The 16,185-nt window shown below is 42.7% G+C and overlaps 1 protein-coding gene across 7 annotated transcripts in view; it reads left to right on the forward strand.

Moving 5' to 3' along the window:
- LOC138178793 (netrin receptor UNC5C) overlaps positions 1–10,040 on the forward strand; it is a 73,702-nt gene extending 63,662 nt beyond the window's left edge. For 5 of the 7 annotated variants that reach the window (XM_069111038.1, XM_069111037.1, XM_069111035.1 and 2 more), the window contains 12 exons: positions 73–311; positions 974–1,187; positions 4,509–4,847; positions 5,689–5,856; positions 6,124–6,288; positions 7,305–7,340; positions 7,408–7,678; positions 7,751–7,899; positions 7,980–8,713; positions 9,076–9,464; positions 9,540–9,641; positions 9,717–10,040. In XM_069111038.1, the coding sequence (XP_068967139.1) occupies positions 73–311; positions 974–1,187; positions 4,509–4,847; positions 5,689–5,856; positions 6,124–6,288; positions 7,305–7,340; positions 7,408–7,678; positions 7,751–7,899; positions 7,980–8,713; positions 9,076–9,464; positions 9,540–9,641; positions 9,717–9,888 (2,978 nt within the window). In that variant the 3' untranslated portion in view covers positions 9,889–10,040. The remainder of the gene's footprint in view (positions 1–72; positions 312–973; positions 1,188–4,508; positions 4,848–5,688; positions 5,857–6,123; positions 6,289–7,304; positions 7,341–7,407; positions 7,679–7,750; positions 7,900–7,979; positions 8,714–9,075; positions 9,465–9,539; positions 9,642–9,716) is intronic. The other 2 variants (XM_069111039.1, XM_069111036.1) reach the window with 1 other exon arrangement.
- Positions 10,041–16,185: the final 6,145 nt, after the last annotated feature.

Genomic DNA, 16,185 nt, shown 5'->3' on the forward strand with positions numbered 1-16,185 from the left:
CATCTAAAATTGTTAATGATGGAGATTTGTTGAAACAAAAGATTCACGATATACATTTTACGTAAATTTCAGGTGAACTTCACCCTTTGCTTCTAGACACAAAGGAGGAGGAAGACGCGGAGGAAGATGACGAAGAAAATTATTCCGTAGATGACTACGATTATGGTGACTACGAAAGTGCAACTATAAACAGCGATATCGATCTTATCGCTGGTGGCTCGTTGCCGATCTTCCTAGCGGAACCCGTTGACACGTTCGTAGTCAAAGGGAAACCGGCTACCCTTCATTGCCGCGCAGCACACGCTCTTCAGGTACGCAAAATAAACCCGTGTTCTGTCACAATCATACAGAGAAGGAACATATCGTTATTAACCGAAAATCTTCAGATGGCATCGTATTTAACTGTTAGCATAGTGAAGAAAGATTTCTTTTTTATGGAACTTACATCTCCCCTTAGTAATAGAGTATAGTAATAAGAGTTAAACTCCTCTCGCGTAACATTAGCATACCTTCTAAAAACGTGACAAACTTTAAAGAATTCAGCACATACCGCAGCCTACCTCCACCTTCTACATTTGTCCCAATTCCTTCATGAAGACTGAAAATTACAGTAGTTCATCGTACAACGCCTTTGCGATAAACGAGCCCCTTAATCTCTCCAAGTTACAGCTTCTCCACTACACAATGAAATTCGTAAAATAGAACGTCGAAGAGGCGTAGTAAAGAGGCAAATAGTCGTCGCTTTTGCATCCAAGAGGAGGTTTTTGGCTCGGTGGGTTCCGTGTTTCGCACGTTGTTCGCGAAACAGGCCAGGTCCAAGCGCCGTCGCCCCGTCATTTTCCTCTTCACCCTTATTAACCACTCGAAAAACCTCTACCCACCACGTGGACGACCGTTGGTCTCTGACCCTTTTCACGCGCCGTCAATTACTACCTTATTCTAGTCGTCTTATTCGAACCGTGCTGCATTGCAGGTGTATTTTCGCTGTAACGGTGACCGGGCTGAACGTTCGCAGCACCAGGATTTTGTCGACCCTCGTACCGGAACGAGGGTCGTCGAGGTCGAGTTGAACGTGACGAGGAACGAGGTCGAGGAGTACTTCGGTAGGGAGAGGTTCAAGTGCGAGTGCGTGGCATGGTCGGGACCAGGTCAGATTCGAGGGCAGCCTGCTACGGTTGAGGTCGCTTGTAAGTAGAGAACACTCCAATCTATCCATTCGGCGCTCTCTCTTTTCCTCTTCGAGCTTTTCTTTGGTCACTCAGCTTTCGATCGTCCCATTTCATGTATGTGCCACTTTCCATGCTTGATTCTTGAATCCTGAAAAAGTCTTTGGGATTCCATTGAATCTTGCTTTTGGCAAGATATGGTTATGAATAGACCGTGGATTTTTGTGAATAATTGCATAGGTAAAGACATATTTCATCGGATATAATTCATCGAATTTGATATAATGCATGGATATATAATGTGGAGTAGACACCGAATACGTAATTCGCGAGGGTAGTAACGCATAAATAGATGATTCAATACCAGAAATAATAAATTTATCCTGCCTCAATCTGGTCAGTTCCTCGACGTTCTCTACGGTACCCCTATTTATTCCACTATAAATACAGTGCCAGCTCAATATAGGGAGAAGTAGATTGAGTCTGACAGATCAGACAGCCTCCAATCAGTTTGTCCAAATCAGATATCTTCTTCCCAAAATAAGTTCCCAAAAAAGAAAATTTCTTTTTACTACCAAATTAAACTCTCGAAAATATATCTCTTGAAAAGGTTGATACTAAACTTTTACTGCTACACCGAGTTGTTCCATTAGAGACAGGATGTTACGATGTAATTGAAACGAACGTTCGTCGAGTAATAGTCTCCATAATTCCAATCATATGACGGAAAAAAGAGAAAAGATACGTAATGCAAAATAAAAAGGGGCGACGTGGGTGAACACAGAGAGGGTGAAAACGAATTAACTCGCAATTGTAGCGCGTATTCGAGCGAACGATGAAAGAAGGACTTAGGTCGTGCAGAGAAAACGGCCGGGAGCAACTAACACCTGGAATCGGCCATAAAATGTAACTTCATTAACACGATTAGAGCGAGCCAACTCTCGAACAGGGGTTTTCGAGATACCCGCCGTGAAATTCACTCCCATAAGCTTCACTGTCGGCGAGGGTTAGTCGGTAGTGGTGCAGAGGGATGCCGCGTTCGCTTGTTTTCATCGAATATCTCGTGACGCGTAAACCGAGCCCAAAATCTAATCGATATTCTATTGCAAAGCAAACACCTGTGAATATAGAAACGCTGCGCTACCTTTCGACTACCCTTCGTTTTATCCTCTCTTTTCTCTTTTTCTTCTTTTTTTTTTCGTGGGGTTGGAGACAACAACGGTGTATTGTTACCATGCAAATTGGAACGGTAACCCATGAACCGCAATGACGCCAGATGCATAACAATGTGAGACGACTTGCGATTTTTGAACTGATTTTACTTTTGATGGCGATTTGATTGGTGATTTGATACGAGGAAGATTTAGACGACTGTAAATGATCGAATGATTTTTTTAAATATATATGTTATAAATCGGTGAATTCATTTTACAATCAGGTATATACCTTAAAAAAGCTCAAAGCTTAATACAAAATATATAATTGTATCGAAGAAAGCAAAGATTACTTTGAAATATTAGACATTTTGAAACATTTGTTTTAATGACGTATAGTTTACAAAATAATTGGATGCACAGATTGAAATGAACAGATCGATTTTCATCATGGATGAAAAATAAAAATGGACAAAGGCTACTCTATTGATGAACAAACCTTTTGACTTTCTCAGTACAAAGAGCTTCGCTATAGAAGTGTGTTGAAGTTGTTGATCATACGAAATCATTTTTTAAGTCCAAAGGGATAAAATCTTATTCTTTCTTTATCACGCTATATTATATTTAAAACATTTTCTTGAGTACCAGACTTCGTTATAAAAATATCTTGAATTTGGCCAATCCTATAGAAACATTTTTAAAGTGCAAAGGATTCAAATCTCACATTTCGTTTTCAAAACATTATATTGAATTTAAAATACTTTCTTGAGCACGAAGTCATGTCATGCTCTCAAACAAACAGAAGTAGCCAGTATCATCTTTCCAAAAGCAGCCTCCAAGCTTCTCCCATCCTCGCGCTTCCTTCACAGAGATCGAAGATACCATCGGCGGTCTCTTCGCACGCAGATAAAACCGAACAGAGGGTTGCCACAGGCGGAAGTTCAAGAGTCGAAAGAGCAATTTTCGCCAGACGCGTCGCGGTGCGCAAACACGCGAGAGACAAACAGGACGTAGAATTAAATTCGTATTTGCGAGCAAACAGGAAACGGACGTGCTTTCGAAATTGAATACGCGGGACGCTATTGATCGTGATGGCGTTTCGTCGCGAAACACGGCGTCGTTTCGCGCCGCGATCCACCTGAGGAAATCGAGCTTGGATTAATCCTGCGGTAATTTCGTTGCACGCCTCGAAACGATGATTCGCCGCGAGAACGCAGCTTAATTTCACGGCTGAAATTCCTGGAGAGCACCCAGCGAAACCGCGTACCAACACGCGAGCATGGCTCCTAAGAAAATCGCCGAGGAAATTACGCGGAAAATCTGACAACAAGATCATTCTCTTTCCAGTTTGTCCGGACTCGTTCGCTTTAAAAACAAAGCATTCTTTTAATGAGAGAGTTTAATCTTTATGGTAGTTCATTTTCGCACAATCAAAGCTGGAGAATCTAATTACCGAAGAAGTATGGTGTGCTAATTAAAATTAATGATTGAACGCTATGATTGATTCACGAGATCGTCTCATTTCCGCTTGTATGAATGTTATTACGATCTTTGTAACTCAGTGAATTACAAAGGATATGAACTTGTAATTCGTTCTATTTCTTTTAAAAGGCAAAACAATTTCTCGTATAATTTCGACTTAATTTGAATCAAGGAATTCTTCACACCCTATTTGCACCACGAATTATAACACGCCCCGTACAACGCGACCGCGGTCTCCATCTAATCGGTTCATACTACCCATTCACGAGCGTACTAAAAGCATCCCTGATAGTGATACGGGGTCAAAGGTAGTCTAGACGGTCTGACAGAGGGCAAGAATGTAACCGGTGGATCGGGAGCACGCTCTTGCTTACCAGTCCCTCCCTTGGCGATATAAAAGCGTCTATTTTTCCGTGGATCCACAGCGAATAATATGCTGTTGGCTATCCAGAATGGCAACCCTCGCGGATCGAGCAAAATCTTTTTCCTGACCGGTGCAAAGAGGTTCTGCTCGAGTGCGGAGCATAGAGTCGCGGTCCATGAAAGCGCCCTTGCATTTATATACGCGGCCTAATATCGCTGAGTGGCCTGCTCCCTCGCTGCTGTTTCCCCGCGCCCTTGTGTCTCGTCGAGTTCTCGTGCCTCGTGTTTCCGGACGAATATTAAAAAAAGCCCGCCACTGGTGCGCGGTGGTCCTCGTGTGCAGACCTGAAGAAGCACTTCCTGTCGCCGCCGTACTCGCTGTCCGTGGAAGCTGGCCGAAACGCGGAACTTCGTTGCACGCCACCCTTAGGAGTGCCACAACCGAAAGTCTACTGGCTGAAGAATGGCACGCCTCTCGAGACAATGACCAGCTCCACTCCGGCCTCTTCTATGGCGGACAGCATCCCCAACGACGTGACAGCGGCCAACAACTTCGTTCAAACCGTAGATGGACACCTGATCCTGGGGAAGGCCGAGCTGAGGCATCAGGGGAATTATTCGTGCGTCGCTGAGAACATTGCTGCCAGGCGGGTCAGTGAACCGGCAGTGCTGACGGTTTATGGTGAGACCTCTTGCACATTCCGTGGGACCCATGAATATTGCATTAAATCGCGGATCAGAGCGAACGTAATTAGAAACGATGATCGCGTATCGAGGGATAATTAAGCGTAACGCAGATACGGGCCAGGGAAGAGGGATAGGAGAATGAGACGGTGTCTGGGTAGACAATAAGGGGGAATCGGTGGTACGTTGCGTGAGAGATTGTAGTCTAAGTTCGCGGCAGAGGACTGATGCTAATTGTCGTTCCTGAAGGAGTTTAATGAGATTCCTGTAATTTCGTTCACTTCTGTCGAAACGCTTGCTGACGTTCCAACGCGTTTATTGTTTGTTCCGGAACTTCCTAATCGGAGAATGTATCTGAAATCTCGGCAAGAAGAGTAAATACGAATTGTTTTCTATTCTATAGCTTTAGTTCTTTCGTCTACTACCTTAGTAAGACGTCGTTCGCTTCTTTTCAAACCAGTTCGAGGGCGAAATTTCTCTTGAGTTATTGATGATTTAGTTTATGTGTCCACGCGTAATTTTTATATTTCTAAATTTTCAAAAAATTGGATATGAAACCTTGCTTCATTCGTCAATGATTCAATATGCTTAAGAATATTATTGTTGATTATTACAATTAGAATGATTCATCATTTAATAATACGTATTACATATCTATCATCCTGCATATATACTACATATAGTCAAGATTCGAAGAAACTCTTTCAACAATGGAACGCAGCAGGTTGAAATGCTATAGGGTTAATGCTCAAACTACCATTTCACCTCGTCACTTTTTTTTTGCAAACGCGACACCCTTTCCCAATACAACGTTCCACCCATTTTGAAAACGTTCCCAGTGAACGGCGGGTGGTCTTCCTGGTCAGGATGGTCAGACTGCAGCACCCGTTGCGGCCGAGGTGTACAAAAGAGAACACGAACGTGCACGAATCCCGCGGCCATGAATGGAGGTCAAGCCTGTCCAGGTCCACTAACGCAGAGGGTCGAGTGCAATCCCTCCTGTCCCGGTAAGACCGACAGAACCAACCAATTACAAAACAATTACAACGATACTACTCCATACCTGTGTCTCTATAACCAACTATGTAATTCCTCTCTGTAACTCAAAACAGTCTTGTTTCTTGTCCCATCGACGAAACGATCAAAGACGAGCCTCGTCGTCAAAAGCGTACACAGAACACGACGAGATGTAATCATTTGGTCCCCGTTAGCTGCAGGATACATCTGATAACCAAGATTTAATCGGGATTTTCAAGTTCACCCGTTGCTTTCAGCGGTCGACGGCAGATGGTCAAGCTGGTCCTCGTGGTCCGCATGCGGTCCCGATTGTTCCAGAGTAAGAAGGAGGTCCTGCAACGACCCCCCGGCGAGCAATGGTGGTCGTCCCTGTCAAGGCAAGGACGTCATCGTCGAGTCTTGTTCCATGGATCGATGTAATGGTGAGCTCCAGCTGCGTTTGCCTCCTTTTTTCGTTGCTTCTCTTCTTCTTTTTCGTTGTGTCTTTTTGTTTCTTGATATTCTCGTGACCGGGGCAGTAACGAACAATTTATTACGAGCGAACGGACTTCCCTTGTTCGGCGTCACGTCCGATGGTCGTCGTTCGCGGTTCCATGCGTGCCGCAAAGATACGATTTAAATTAATAATGACTCGCAGAAAGACCCTGGTCCTTTATTTGCTGGGGTCAAATAGGACGGAAAGCGTGCGTTGTAACCTCCTTCGATTAACCGGTCGTTGGACGCAAATATTTCCATTGTTCTGTGACAGACGGCACATCGTTGGCAGAGGTCGAATTAAATTTTCAGCCGATGAATTGTCAGGGTGGAACGCGATGAATTAATACTGTAATAGAATTAACAGAATGGTCGAAATTATTAATTTGTAATTATGCATAGAAATTTTGTGAATTTACAATGGTATGTTCGTGAGAACTTTAATGGCTTTTTGTAGAGTTTTACATGGCCGTCAGAATACTATACTGGAAATAACTATTCATGATATTACAATAATAATATATTTACAATAAGGTAGACGAGCTATCCTTGTAAATTTGTTAGAAGAACTTTCAAAATTTGTGTTGTGTAGCAGATAATTGGCATTTTGAACTATTCTATCATTATTTCCCACGTTTCTTTTTTATTGTCGAAAATATATATTCCTAGTTTTCATCACTATATCTTTTGATAACTACGAAATGTATACAAGAAAGTTATATATATTGTTTCTATTCTCTTACATTTTACTTTTTCATATACTCTTCATTTATATTTCTTTCGTACAAGATTTATGATCCAGTTGGCGGTACTTCTGAAAATAAGAACAATGGTACATCAACCGCGACTGTTCAGCTTATAAACATCGCGGATAAGTAACTAGTTACTCGTGTTCCTCAGACTTTCTCAGATCACGTCTGTCCGTTCATGAAATAAGTCACATTTTTCGTGCTATCGCATGCAGCTTTGGGACAGGACGACCCGCGAGTCTTCAAGGAAGGTAAATTCCACTGCACAGAACAGTTCTACCCATAGAAAATCAGTTTGAAAGTTGTTGTTTTCCTCAGCAACCAGGGCGGTCGATAATAGTAACATACAGGCACTCTGGATCACTCTCTGCTTAGCAGCGATCGTTCTGGCAGTATTAATGATCTTCATGCTCCGTTTTCTGCGTCGAAAAGAACGAATGGGAGCCCTGTATGGGATAGCCAGGTTAGACTTTCGTCGTCCAGAAGATTTAGCTAAATCGGTCGTCTCGAAGAACGATCGTTCGGTTCTTTCTGTGGACAGGCGGCTGGAGCAAGTGATAGACGAGTCAAACGCATCTAGGATGCCTAGGTAAACGACCCTCAGGAATTAAACCCATTTCGATGCTTGTCCCTCGTTGAAAGTCTTTCTGATGGTGCGCAGATCTTGTTCGGAGCACCACTACGACGTGCCGCAGCTTTCACTGCCCTCGACCACAAGGCCATCGCCTAGTTCTTCCGTCGCCAGGTCCTCCTGTAGGAACTCCCAGCGTGGCAAAGGCTTATCTGATAACGAGGAAGGCCGATCATCTCGTAAGAAACAAGTACCATCAACTCGAACACGATGATCAAGAAATAGATAGTAAACGGACCTGGTAACATCTGGTCTTTAGGTTCCACCTGCCAGGCAAACCAGGAGAGCAACAACGAGGACGACGACGACCACGACGACGAGGAGAGAGCTGGAGAAGACGACAGAAGCCACGAAGATTCCGGTGGATTCATCGTGAGAGCTGTGGTCGATGATCAAGGCGCCCTTCTGGTGGTTCCAGAAGTTGGAGTTTCGATGTCCATCCCAGAAGGAGCCATTTCTCGTGGAAGAAGACACGCTCTACACTTGGCTGTTCTAGGAGACGATTCTCTGAGACCTGGTCTACCACCGGGTTTGACTCTATTGTCAGCAATAGTGGCTTGTGGTCCGAATGGAATCGACCTGGTGAAGCCTGTGATCCTCCAGTTTGAACACTGTGCCGAATTGAGGACTGGAAACTGGGAACTGAGTCTCTGGTCCACGGATCTTGACTTAGAGACAAAGTCTAACAACTCGAGCAATTCGTCTACCAGTTCTAGTCTCGCTTCTGGTTCTATGTGGAGGAAGATTCTTACACTGGGAGGCGAGCCTATAAATCTTCCTGGGCAACCATTTGCACAATTAGATCATTCTGGAGTGCTTTTGGTGACTGAGAGTCCTAGTGTGTATGCAGTCGCTGGAGAGAATTCTGTGATCGCGCCTGGATTGGCAGTGAAGAGGATTTGTGTTGCTGTGTTCCTGTCTCGCGAGAAGGATCACATCAGGTGCCATTTAATGGAGGACACGAAGGCTGCCTTTAAGCTTGTAGTAGAACAGGTTGACTTTTAACATTATTTCTCACTGTTAGATTAAACTCCAATCATTTCGTTTAGAAAATGACACTTTCCAAATCCTAAATTTGCTTCTACACATCGTTTAATTTGATTCATACATGAACACATCTTTTTATCAATTAATTTTTCATTTTTTGCTAGTTAGTTAAAAAAAAAAAATAACAGTTTGAACAATTATAGAGAAATTTTGGAAAAATAGAACATACATTTATTTGGTACTTCATTTATGATACAACGTTTAATTCATATTTTCCATTGTTAGAATTCTTTTCAGACGCCATTTTACTTTGTAAATAACACTTACAAATCATTAAGTGTTGCTTGAGATTCCTCAAATTCGTACAGGAACGACGATTAGGCGGTTCCCGAATCGACCACGGAGCGCTAGGCTTCAGAGCAGGTGGTTCACCACTTCGAATTGACTTAGAAGACAGAGAAAGCGGGTTCGTCGAGCGTCAAGAGGTTCCACATCGTCGAATCTGGTCGTCGACGAGAACCAGTGTGAGAAGATCCTTCAGGATCGAGAAAACCGTTGGCGATCTAAGGCTCAGCTTCGAGCTGCGAGTCTGTCAATGTGGTTTCGAAGAGCACGCGCTCTTCCTGAGAATCGACCTGGATTTGGTGAAGAGAAATACTTCTAGTGGAAAGAGAGCCACGAAGTCTGAATCATCCATCGTTTTGCGTGGGAAGAATTCGAACAGGTCGACCGAATCAGTTGTTCCCAGACCATTCAGGTATCACTCGATGTCCTTTATATTTTCTTAATTTACACGTAGTTTAATAATTCTGCATAATTTTATTCGCTAAAGATTTTCTAAGACGCTAAGAAGACAGTTGTGTCAGTGTCTCGATCCGCCAAGTGTGCGAGGAAACGATTGGAGAATGTTAGCGCAGAGACTTCAAGTAGATCGGTGAGAGTTTGTTAACTGTTTTTGTGAAAAGATGAAGAAAGACAAAAGGTTTCAATTATCGATGATTTTATGCAGATACGTTGATTACTTTGCGACAAAATCCAGTCCAACAGAGCACATTTTGGATCTTTGGGAGGCAAAACATCAGGAAGCTACGGCTCTCGCGGATCTTTTGAATCATTTAAGACTGATGGGACGCGTGGACGCTGCCAATGTCCTCGAAAGTCGCCTAGGTCCATGGATCTAACATCCATTGCCCATTAAGCAAACATTCGTTTACAATTTTACAATGTTTTGTACATATAAGAGAGTCGAAGTCTATATTATGGATAAGAGGAATCGATGTAGAATCACGTTGTATAGACGCAACGACCGTGTTTGTACATAAAGCTCGTTTATAGTAAGCACTGGTTCTTACTACATTACAACCCTAAAACATTCCTATTACTGGTCTGTAACAAATTCCTTTTATCCTTGTCTTTATTTGCAGTTGAGGAAATCGAAAAAAATATATGTTACAATTTCATATTCGTAACTCGTATGACCGTATAATTTGTTTGGTGGTTTTTTCACTCACCATGAAGAGTACGTGACGAAGACACAATGCTTCACAAGCATATCTCTTTTCTACAAGTTCAATGAAAATTTTTCTTGGTATGACTTGACTTCTAATCACTCCTTACCTCTACCAGTCCTTAATTGTATCATCTGTTTCAGTGTTCTTCTTAACTTTAGCTTCAAGAATCTGCAAAATCTCTAATCCCTCACAAACACCAGTCTGAATAAAAGAAAGAAGAAAAAATTCTGTCATTTAGATTTCGTACTGGCCACTCCATTAAACAACACCTTTTTCCATTTGTTCTTCAACACCGTCAGTTGCTATATCATACGTATCGATCTTCCACTACAAAGATTCTCAAGTATTTGATCAACGACAGCCATTACCAGCCTCCTAAAGCTAACCGATCCTAACGCAGAATCCTAGTTCACCAGTTCTGATCTACCGAAGATCCGTAAGATGTCAGTCCCGCAACAATACAACAGGAAGATCGGAAGTAGCGAACGAGCCTTCACAGGGCCAATTTGCACCTGAATACCAGAATCCACGTTCCTCGAAGCGATGGTGAGGCTGGTGCCAGCAGAATACAGTCGCGAGTGCATTTAGCCGGCCATTTGGCTGCCATTCGAACACATCGTATCGCGTCGCGAGCATTTCAGCTCGGGGTTTCTACTAGGTATCGCGTCCAAGAGCAAGGATGCGTGGGATGCTCGAAACAATGGGCATTATCCGGCTAAACATGGGAGTGAGGGTCCTGGGATTCTGGCAAGCTTCGAGGAGCTATAGGTATGCGTGGATGCCAGCCCTCATATAGGTATGCATGTATCCCTTTACCTCTACCCTTCCCCTCATATCTCAACCCTCTTCCAAGGACCACGGACCAGCGGTGGGGGAAACCGTTTAATCACGGAAGGCCGCTGCTGGTAATTCCAGCGGACAATGGATGTTAACCTGCGTCGTTGGGTATACTGGAGAACTACCCTTTCACGGTATTAACCGTGAATATGGATTTGTTGCTCGTTCGACTCTCGCCAGATGGCTGTCTTCTTTACGTTCATGTAAAAGTATGTATTGGAGGAGAGTGATGGATTGTGAAAGCTGAACGGTGTTACGCATCCCTGGTGATTATTGACTGTCGAGTACATCAAGGATAGTGATGGAATAGTAGAAAGTGTTGCAGATTACTATTGTTCCAACTTTGTTATATACTTTGTTATATCCAATGGGATTATTGTAAGTAGACTGCGAATACTTTTATACAATTTCATGTTTTCATATTTAGATAGAATGTAATTTTGCATATTTTTGGATATTATGTGCATTATGTCTCATTATAAGACAGAGGAAATACTAAGGAAAGTAAAGTACGTGATTAAACATGCAATTTACGTTTGAGATTCCCTCTAATGTAAGTTCTTTTATATAGTTCATACGGAAGTTAACCAGAATCAACCAAAATACATTTGAAAACTGTATCACAATATCCACATCCCCAGAATTACACAAACTCAAGATCAACCCCTATCAGTCTCGCCAAAGGAAATGGACAACCCCCGTCTCTTTCAGCGTCTAATTCGGAATTGAACCGCGATGCGGGGCGCGAGCGTCATTAATCTTCGATATGAACCAATCGTGGATACCTATCGGGTAAAATCGAGAAGTGGCGGGCGAGAGGTTTCCGCGAACGAGGATGCCTCGATAACGTCGTCGTAACGACGCGGTTATTGCCGCGCCCGACCGGCCATCGTATATGCATAATCCACGTCAGAGTCGCATAAATTCCACATCCAGAACCGTATTAATTTCCCCGACTAATCGCGATTGGGATCTACAGGCAATTACGAGAAGGATGGGGCCAATCAGATTGGCGGCGGCCGCTTCGCCCGCTTCCGTTAACGCGAAAGGTCCGGTCACGCACACGCAACCCCTGAACGCAGTCGACGCCCCGCGTTTCCATCCCCTCGCGGCCATCGCACAGCGCGTGCAAAACTGCATGGCACAACACCATGGAGGGTAGCTGGCTTTATGAATTGTCCAGAGATATCGCGATCGAACCGAGCTCCGAAATCGATCTGTGCTCTCTGCCCAAATTCACGATTCGATGTGACTAAATTATGCAACTAATTGCCGTAATTGCGGCCGATTATTACTCGATCGTGTATGACTAATGTGTAAACATTGCATGGCTATAGTTGATATATTTGACGAATAGAGTATAGTATTATGCAGGAAGGATTACCGGAACCGAGGTGGTAATTGGTTAATTAGATAAGAGCAGTATACATTGATGAGTTTTGTGTTACTTCGGTTGTTTCGTGGCTAGTGTGCTTTGGTGGTTAGGTTTAGGTGAGCCAGTTTAAGCAGGGTTGAGTTTGGACTCGTGTTTGAACTGTTCGGCGGTGGTCGAAGGGTCGGTCTTGTTAAGGGAAATTTGACCCGATGAGTTTGATTTACTTAAATCGATACATGTACAGTTGGCACGTTCATCGAGTAGTCATTTGGTCGATGTTTTTGTATATTCTGCTTTGAATAGGAATTAACGAGCAGCAGAGGAGCCGGTAGAAGGGGGTGCTGCAGTAAATACAATCAGTGTGTTACTGTATATACGCGTGTATGGATGTAATATTAGAAGCCCAGGGGTCTCTCGGATAATTACACTCGCTAGCAAAAGAAATAAAAGAGAATCTGCGATATAAGGAGAATGATGGGATCGTTTCGAGAGGGGAGCAGTTGCCGACGCGATGAAAAGAAGATTGTAAAGAACGAGATCGCGATTGAAATCGTATCGAGGATTATTCTTTAGTCAAGAATCGTATCTGTAACGAGCATGGACGTATTTGGAGAATCAAATTTTTCAATATCTTATGTTGAATATGAACCAAATAACGAACGCTGTATCTCATTACAGCGTCAATGAAACTTCAAAATGTTTTATCGTATACAATGTGAATATAAAAATTTTCTATGGTTTGAATACTCTTGTGAGATAGCGTACATAATAAAAATCATTTGTCACGTTCTAAAATTTCTATTTCATCGGCGAAATAACGTGGAAATATGCAGGAAAAATAAAAATGCCGTAGAAGAAGAGAAAAATAACGATTGAATCACGCAAACTACTGGCATGAGGAAACATGGATTATACGGAAATAAAAAAGGGACGAAAGCGTCTCTAAAACGGCGTCGGAAGGAACCGGCGTATTTTTCCGCTGTCGTCCGACCGGATTTTTGCCGCGGCGCGGAAACAAAAAGCGTGGCCGCATAGTTTCGAAACAATTCCGTCGTGGAATTCCACGACATCCGCGGCTAAAGGGCAGTAAATTTGCCGCGCATTTTGCACACCACGCTAAGCATTCAGGCACGTACAGTCCCAGCAAGAACCGCGCGGTAATTCTTCAGGGATCGATGAATTAATTGCAAATGAGACGAAATAATAGTTTGTCAAGTGGAAACCAATTACTTCTCTCATTTACCTCAAATATGATGATACACCTCCTCCATTCTAAATACAAATTTCATTGAATTTCCACACAGGATGTCCCATTTGAATCTTTAGACACAATTATTTCCTAAACTATGCGTTATTTGAACAAATTTCCCAAATAGAATTCAACATAATAGAATTTTGAGAAAAGTATTTTATGAACATGAATTTTCTTTAGCCAAAATGAATTTATCGTTTAGCTAAATGTGCAATTCGTTACTAACAACTTCATAAACCTCTTATATGTTGATTTTTCAAGATTATTCGAGATCTTTTTGTATGCTCTGTTCAAAATATTATGCATAAAACATCGTGTTTGGAGAATTACTTTTTACGTGGTATTAAATTTTAAGTTCATAATATTACATACAGTTTCTTCAAAGATAATCACCCAGAAAGTTCCCAAGCTCTTAATTCATTCACGCAGTGCAATCGAAAGAATTTCTCATTCGCAATGCGTACGAAATAAATTTCTTTCAAATTTGTATTATTTACATTCTATATAAATTGTTCTTAGAATATGAACAATGTGTACAAATAGCAAAAAGTTGAACCTTCATTCTACAACAACTTTCTACTAACTCAACATTCAAATACATCCATCGTTCTAAAATTATATCCTCCAAGATTCTAGAAACACCTCCATCCACTCGAATCTCGCGCACGCACATAATCCAACCCTGAAGCAGGAACAGTAGCCTCGATCACCGCGTCGCTCGTCAGGATCTAAACACAGCCCCAATCTGCATACATTTTCTTACGGCGTGTTGCTAGAACGGCAACGTTACCACGGCAAGATCGTAAAGCAGTGAGTTTCCCATTCGCGTCTCCACCCCTCCGGTGACTTTACAAATTGCGATGCAGTCGGTTACAAGTCACTGCGAACGAGCAAAGCCGGCGAACGAACGTAAATAGCGCGACGTCTCGCTGCTACACGCTCACGATCGTATTTGCCCGTTCACGAGGGTTGTCTCGTCTGTCGACGAATTTGCACCGTGTCCCTGAACCATTCCCGCCGTATCGATGCACCTCGATACGACGTCGTAGCGCGAATTGAAGCGGATTTCTTGGCCGTGTCTCACCTAGCTCTCGACATTTGCATGGGAACGCCCGGCTTTAATCCGCGAGTCCGCCGCTGAATTATGCCAGCCGTACGATTTGCATAACGCTCGGCCCGGCGTGCGCTCGATAAATGACGATTTCGCGGCAAAATTGGCCGCCAGACTCGAATTAAATCCGTGGTTCAGTTAATTAAGCGAACTTTACAGCCACGTGACTGGACCGTCGCTGAGGATGATCCCCCGTGATCGTTTTCAACCTCGTTACGCTATGACCATCGTGAAGAGCTGACAGGTGATCATAAAGTACGTAGGAATGCGAGCAGACGCGTTATGTTTCGTTAAGATATGGGAATTAGTCGAGGGATCTTGTGGCGAGGTGATTTACACGAAGATAGGGTAAGGCGTGAGAAGAGTGGGGATGGTTCTTTGATCTAGAGATTTTAATGAGAGATTTTTAAGATTCTTCTTCATGAAAGAATATATATACATTAATAATTAACGTAATACTTAAGTGTTTATATCAACGATTATTAATCATTCGTCAAAATTCCTTTTTTTTTAAAAGAAGTGAAATTTAGAATTACAGTATTATTTCTATCTTACAGTATAATTTTCCAAGCGATACATCACGATTGTATAGCGATGGTAAACGAGAAGTTTTTATCATCTACCATATAAATTATCAAATTAAAACCTCTTACTTTCTTTCTGTCACACTCGACTAATTTTCCATATTCACAAAAAACCATTCAATAAAAATGTGCATTTCAGTCAGATATCGAGAATTGCACCATGTTCGTATAAACTGAAATCTCTGCATCAATAAAGAAAGCAAAGAAAAAAATGCAGAGAAAAATCAGAACGAGAGAATAGTAACAGACTAGATATCACCCGCTACCACGATACTATGGTAGACCTAGATTCGAATCTCGAGCAGGTCCCCGGGGGCCTTTTCTACCCTTTTTCCACGGACCTACACGTGTAGCCGTCGCGGTAGACAGATGTATTGCACGCTCTCGAACACAAATCTTCGCTCGGTGCTCGCTTGATCGCGCAGCTGATTGCTGTCACGAACGAACGAGCCAGCGCTCTAGTCCTCTTGTATATTGCTCGGGCGTAACCGGTCCGTAGTATGGCAGTCCGTAGACAAAAGCGACGAAACACCTCGCGCAATAACCGATCGGCGACAAGGCTTCGTCAACGCAACAATTCTCGCAACGTGTTATCTGTGATCCTACGTTTGATCGCCGGTACGAGACTCGTCGAAAGCAGATTGGCGGATAAGAATATTTTTACTAACATAATGAGCAAACATTTTTACAAACGATAGAAAATTTCTATATTAATGTAATAACAGCAGAGATACGAGAATAGAGAAATTTTCGATCGTACAACTTTCCTGCCACCTTGTACCAAATTTCTTGACAAAATATCTTCTGT

This window comes from Bombus flavifrons, chromosome 4 (genome assembly GCF_040668555.2).
Source record: "Bombus flavifrons isolate JBK064 chromosome 4, iyBomFlav1_principal, whole genome shotgun sequence".
Taxonomy (NCBI): Eukaryota; Metazoa; Arthropoda; class Insecta; order Hymenoptera; family Apidae; genus Bombus; species Bombus flavifrons.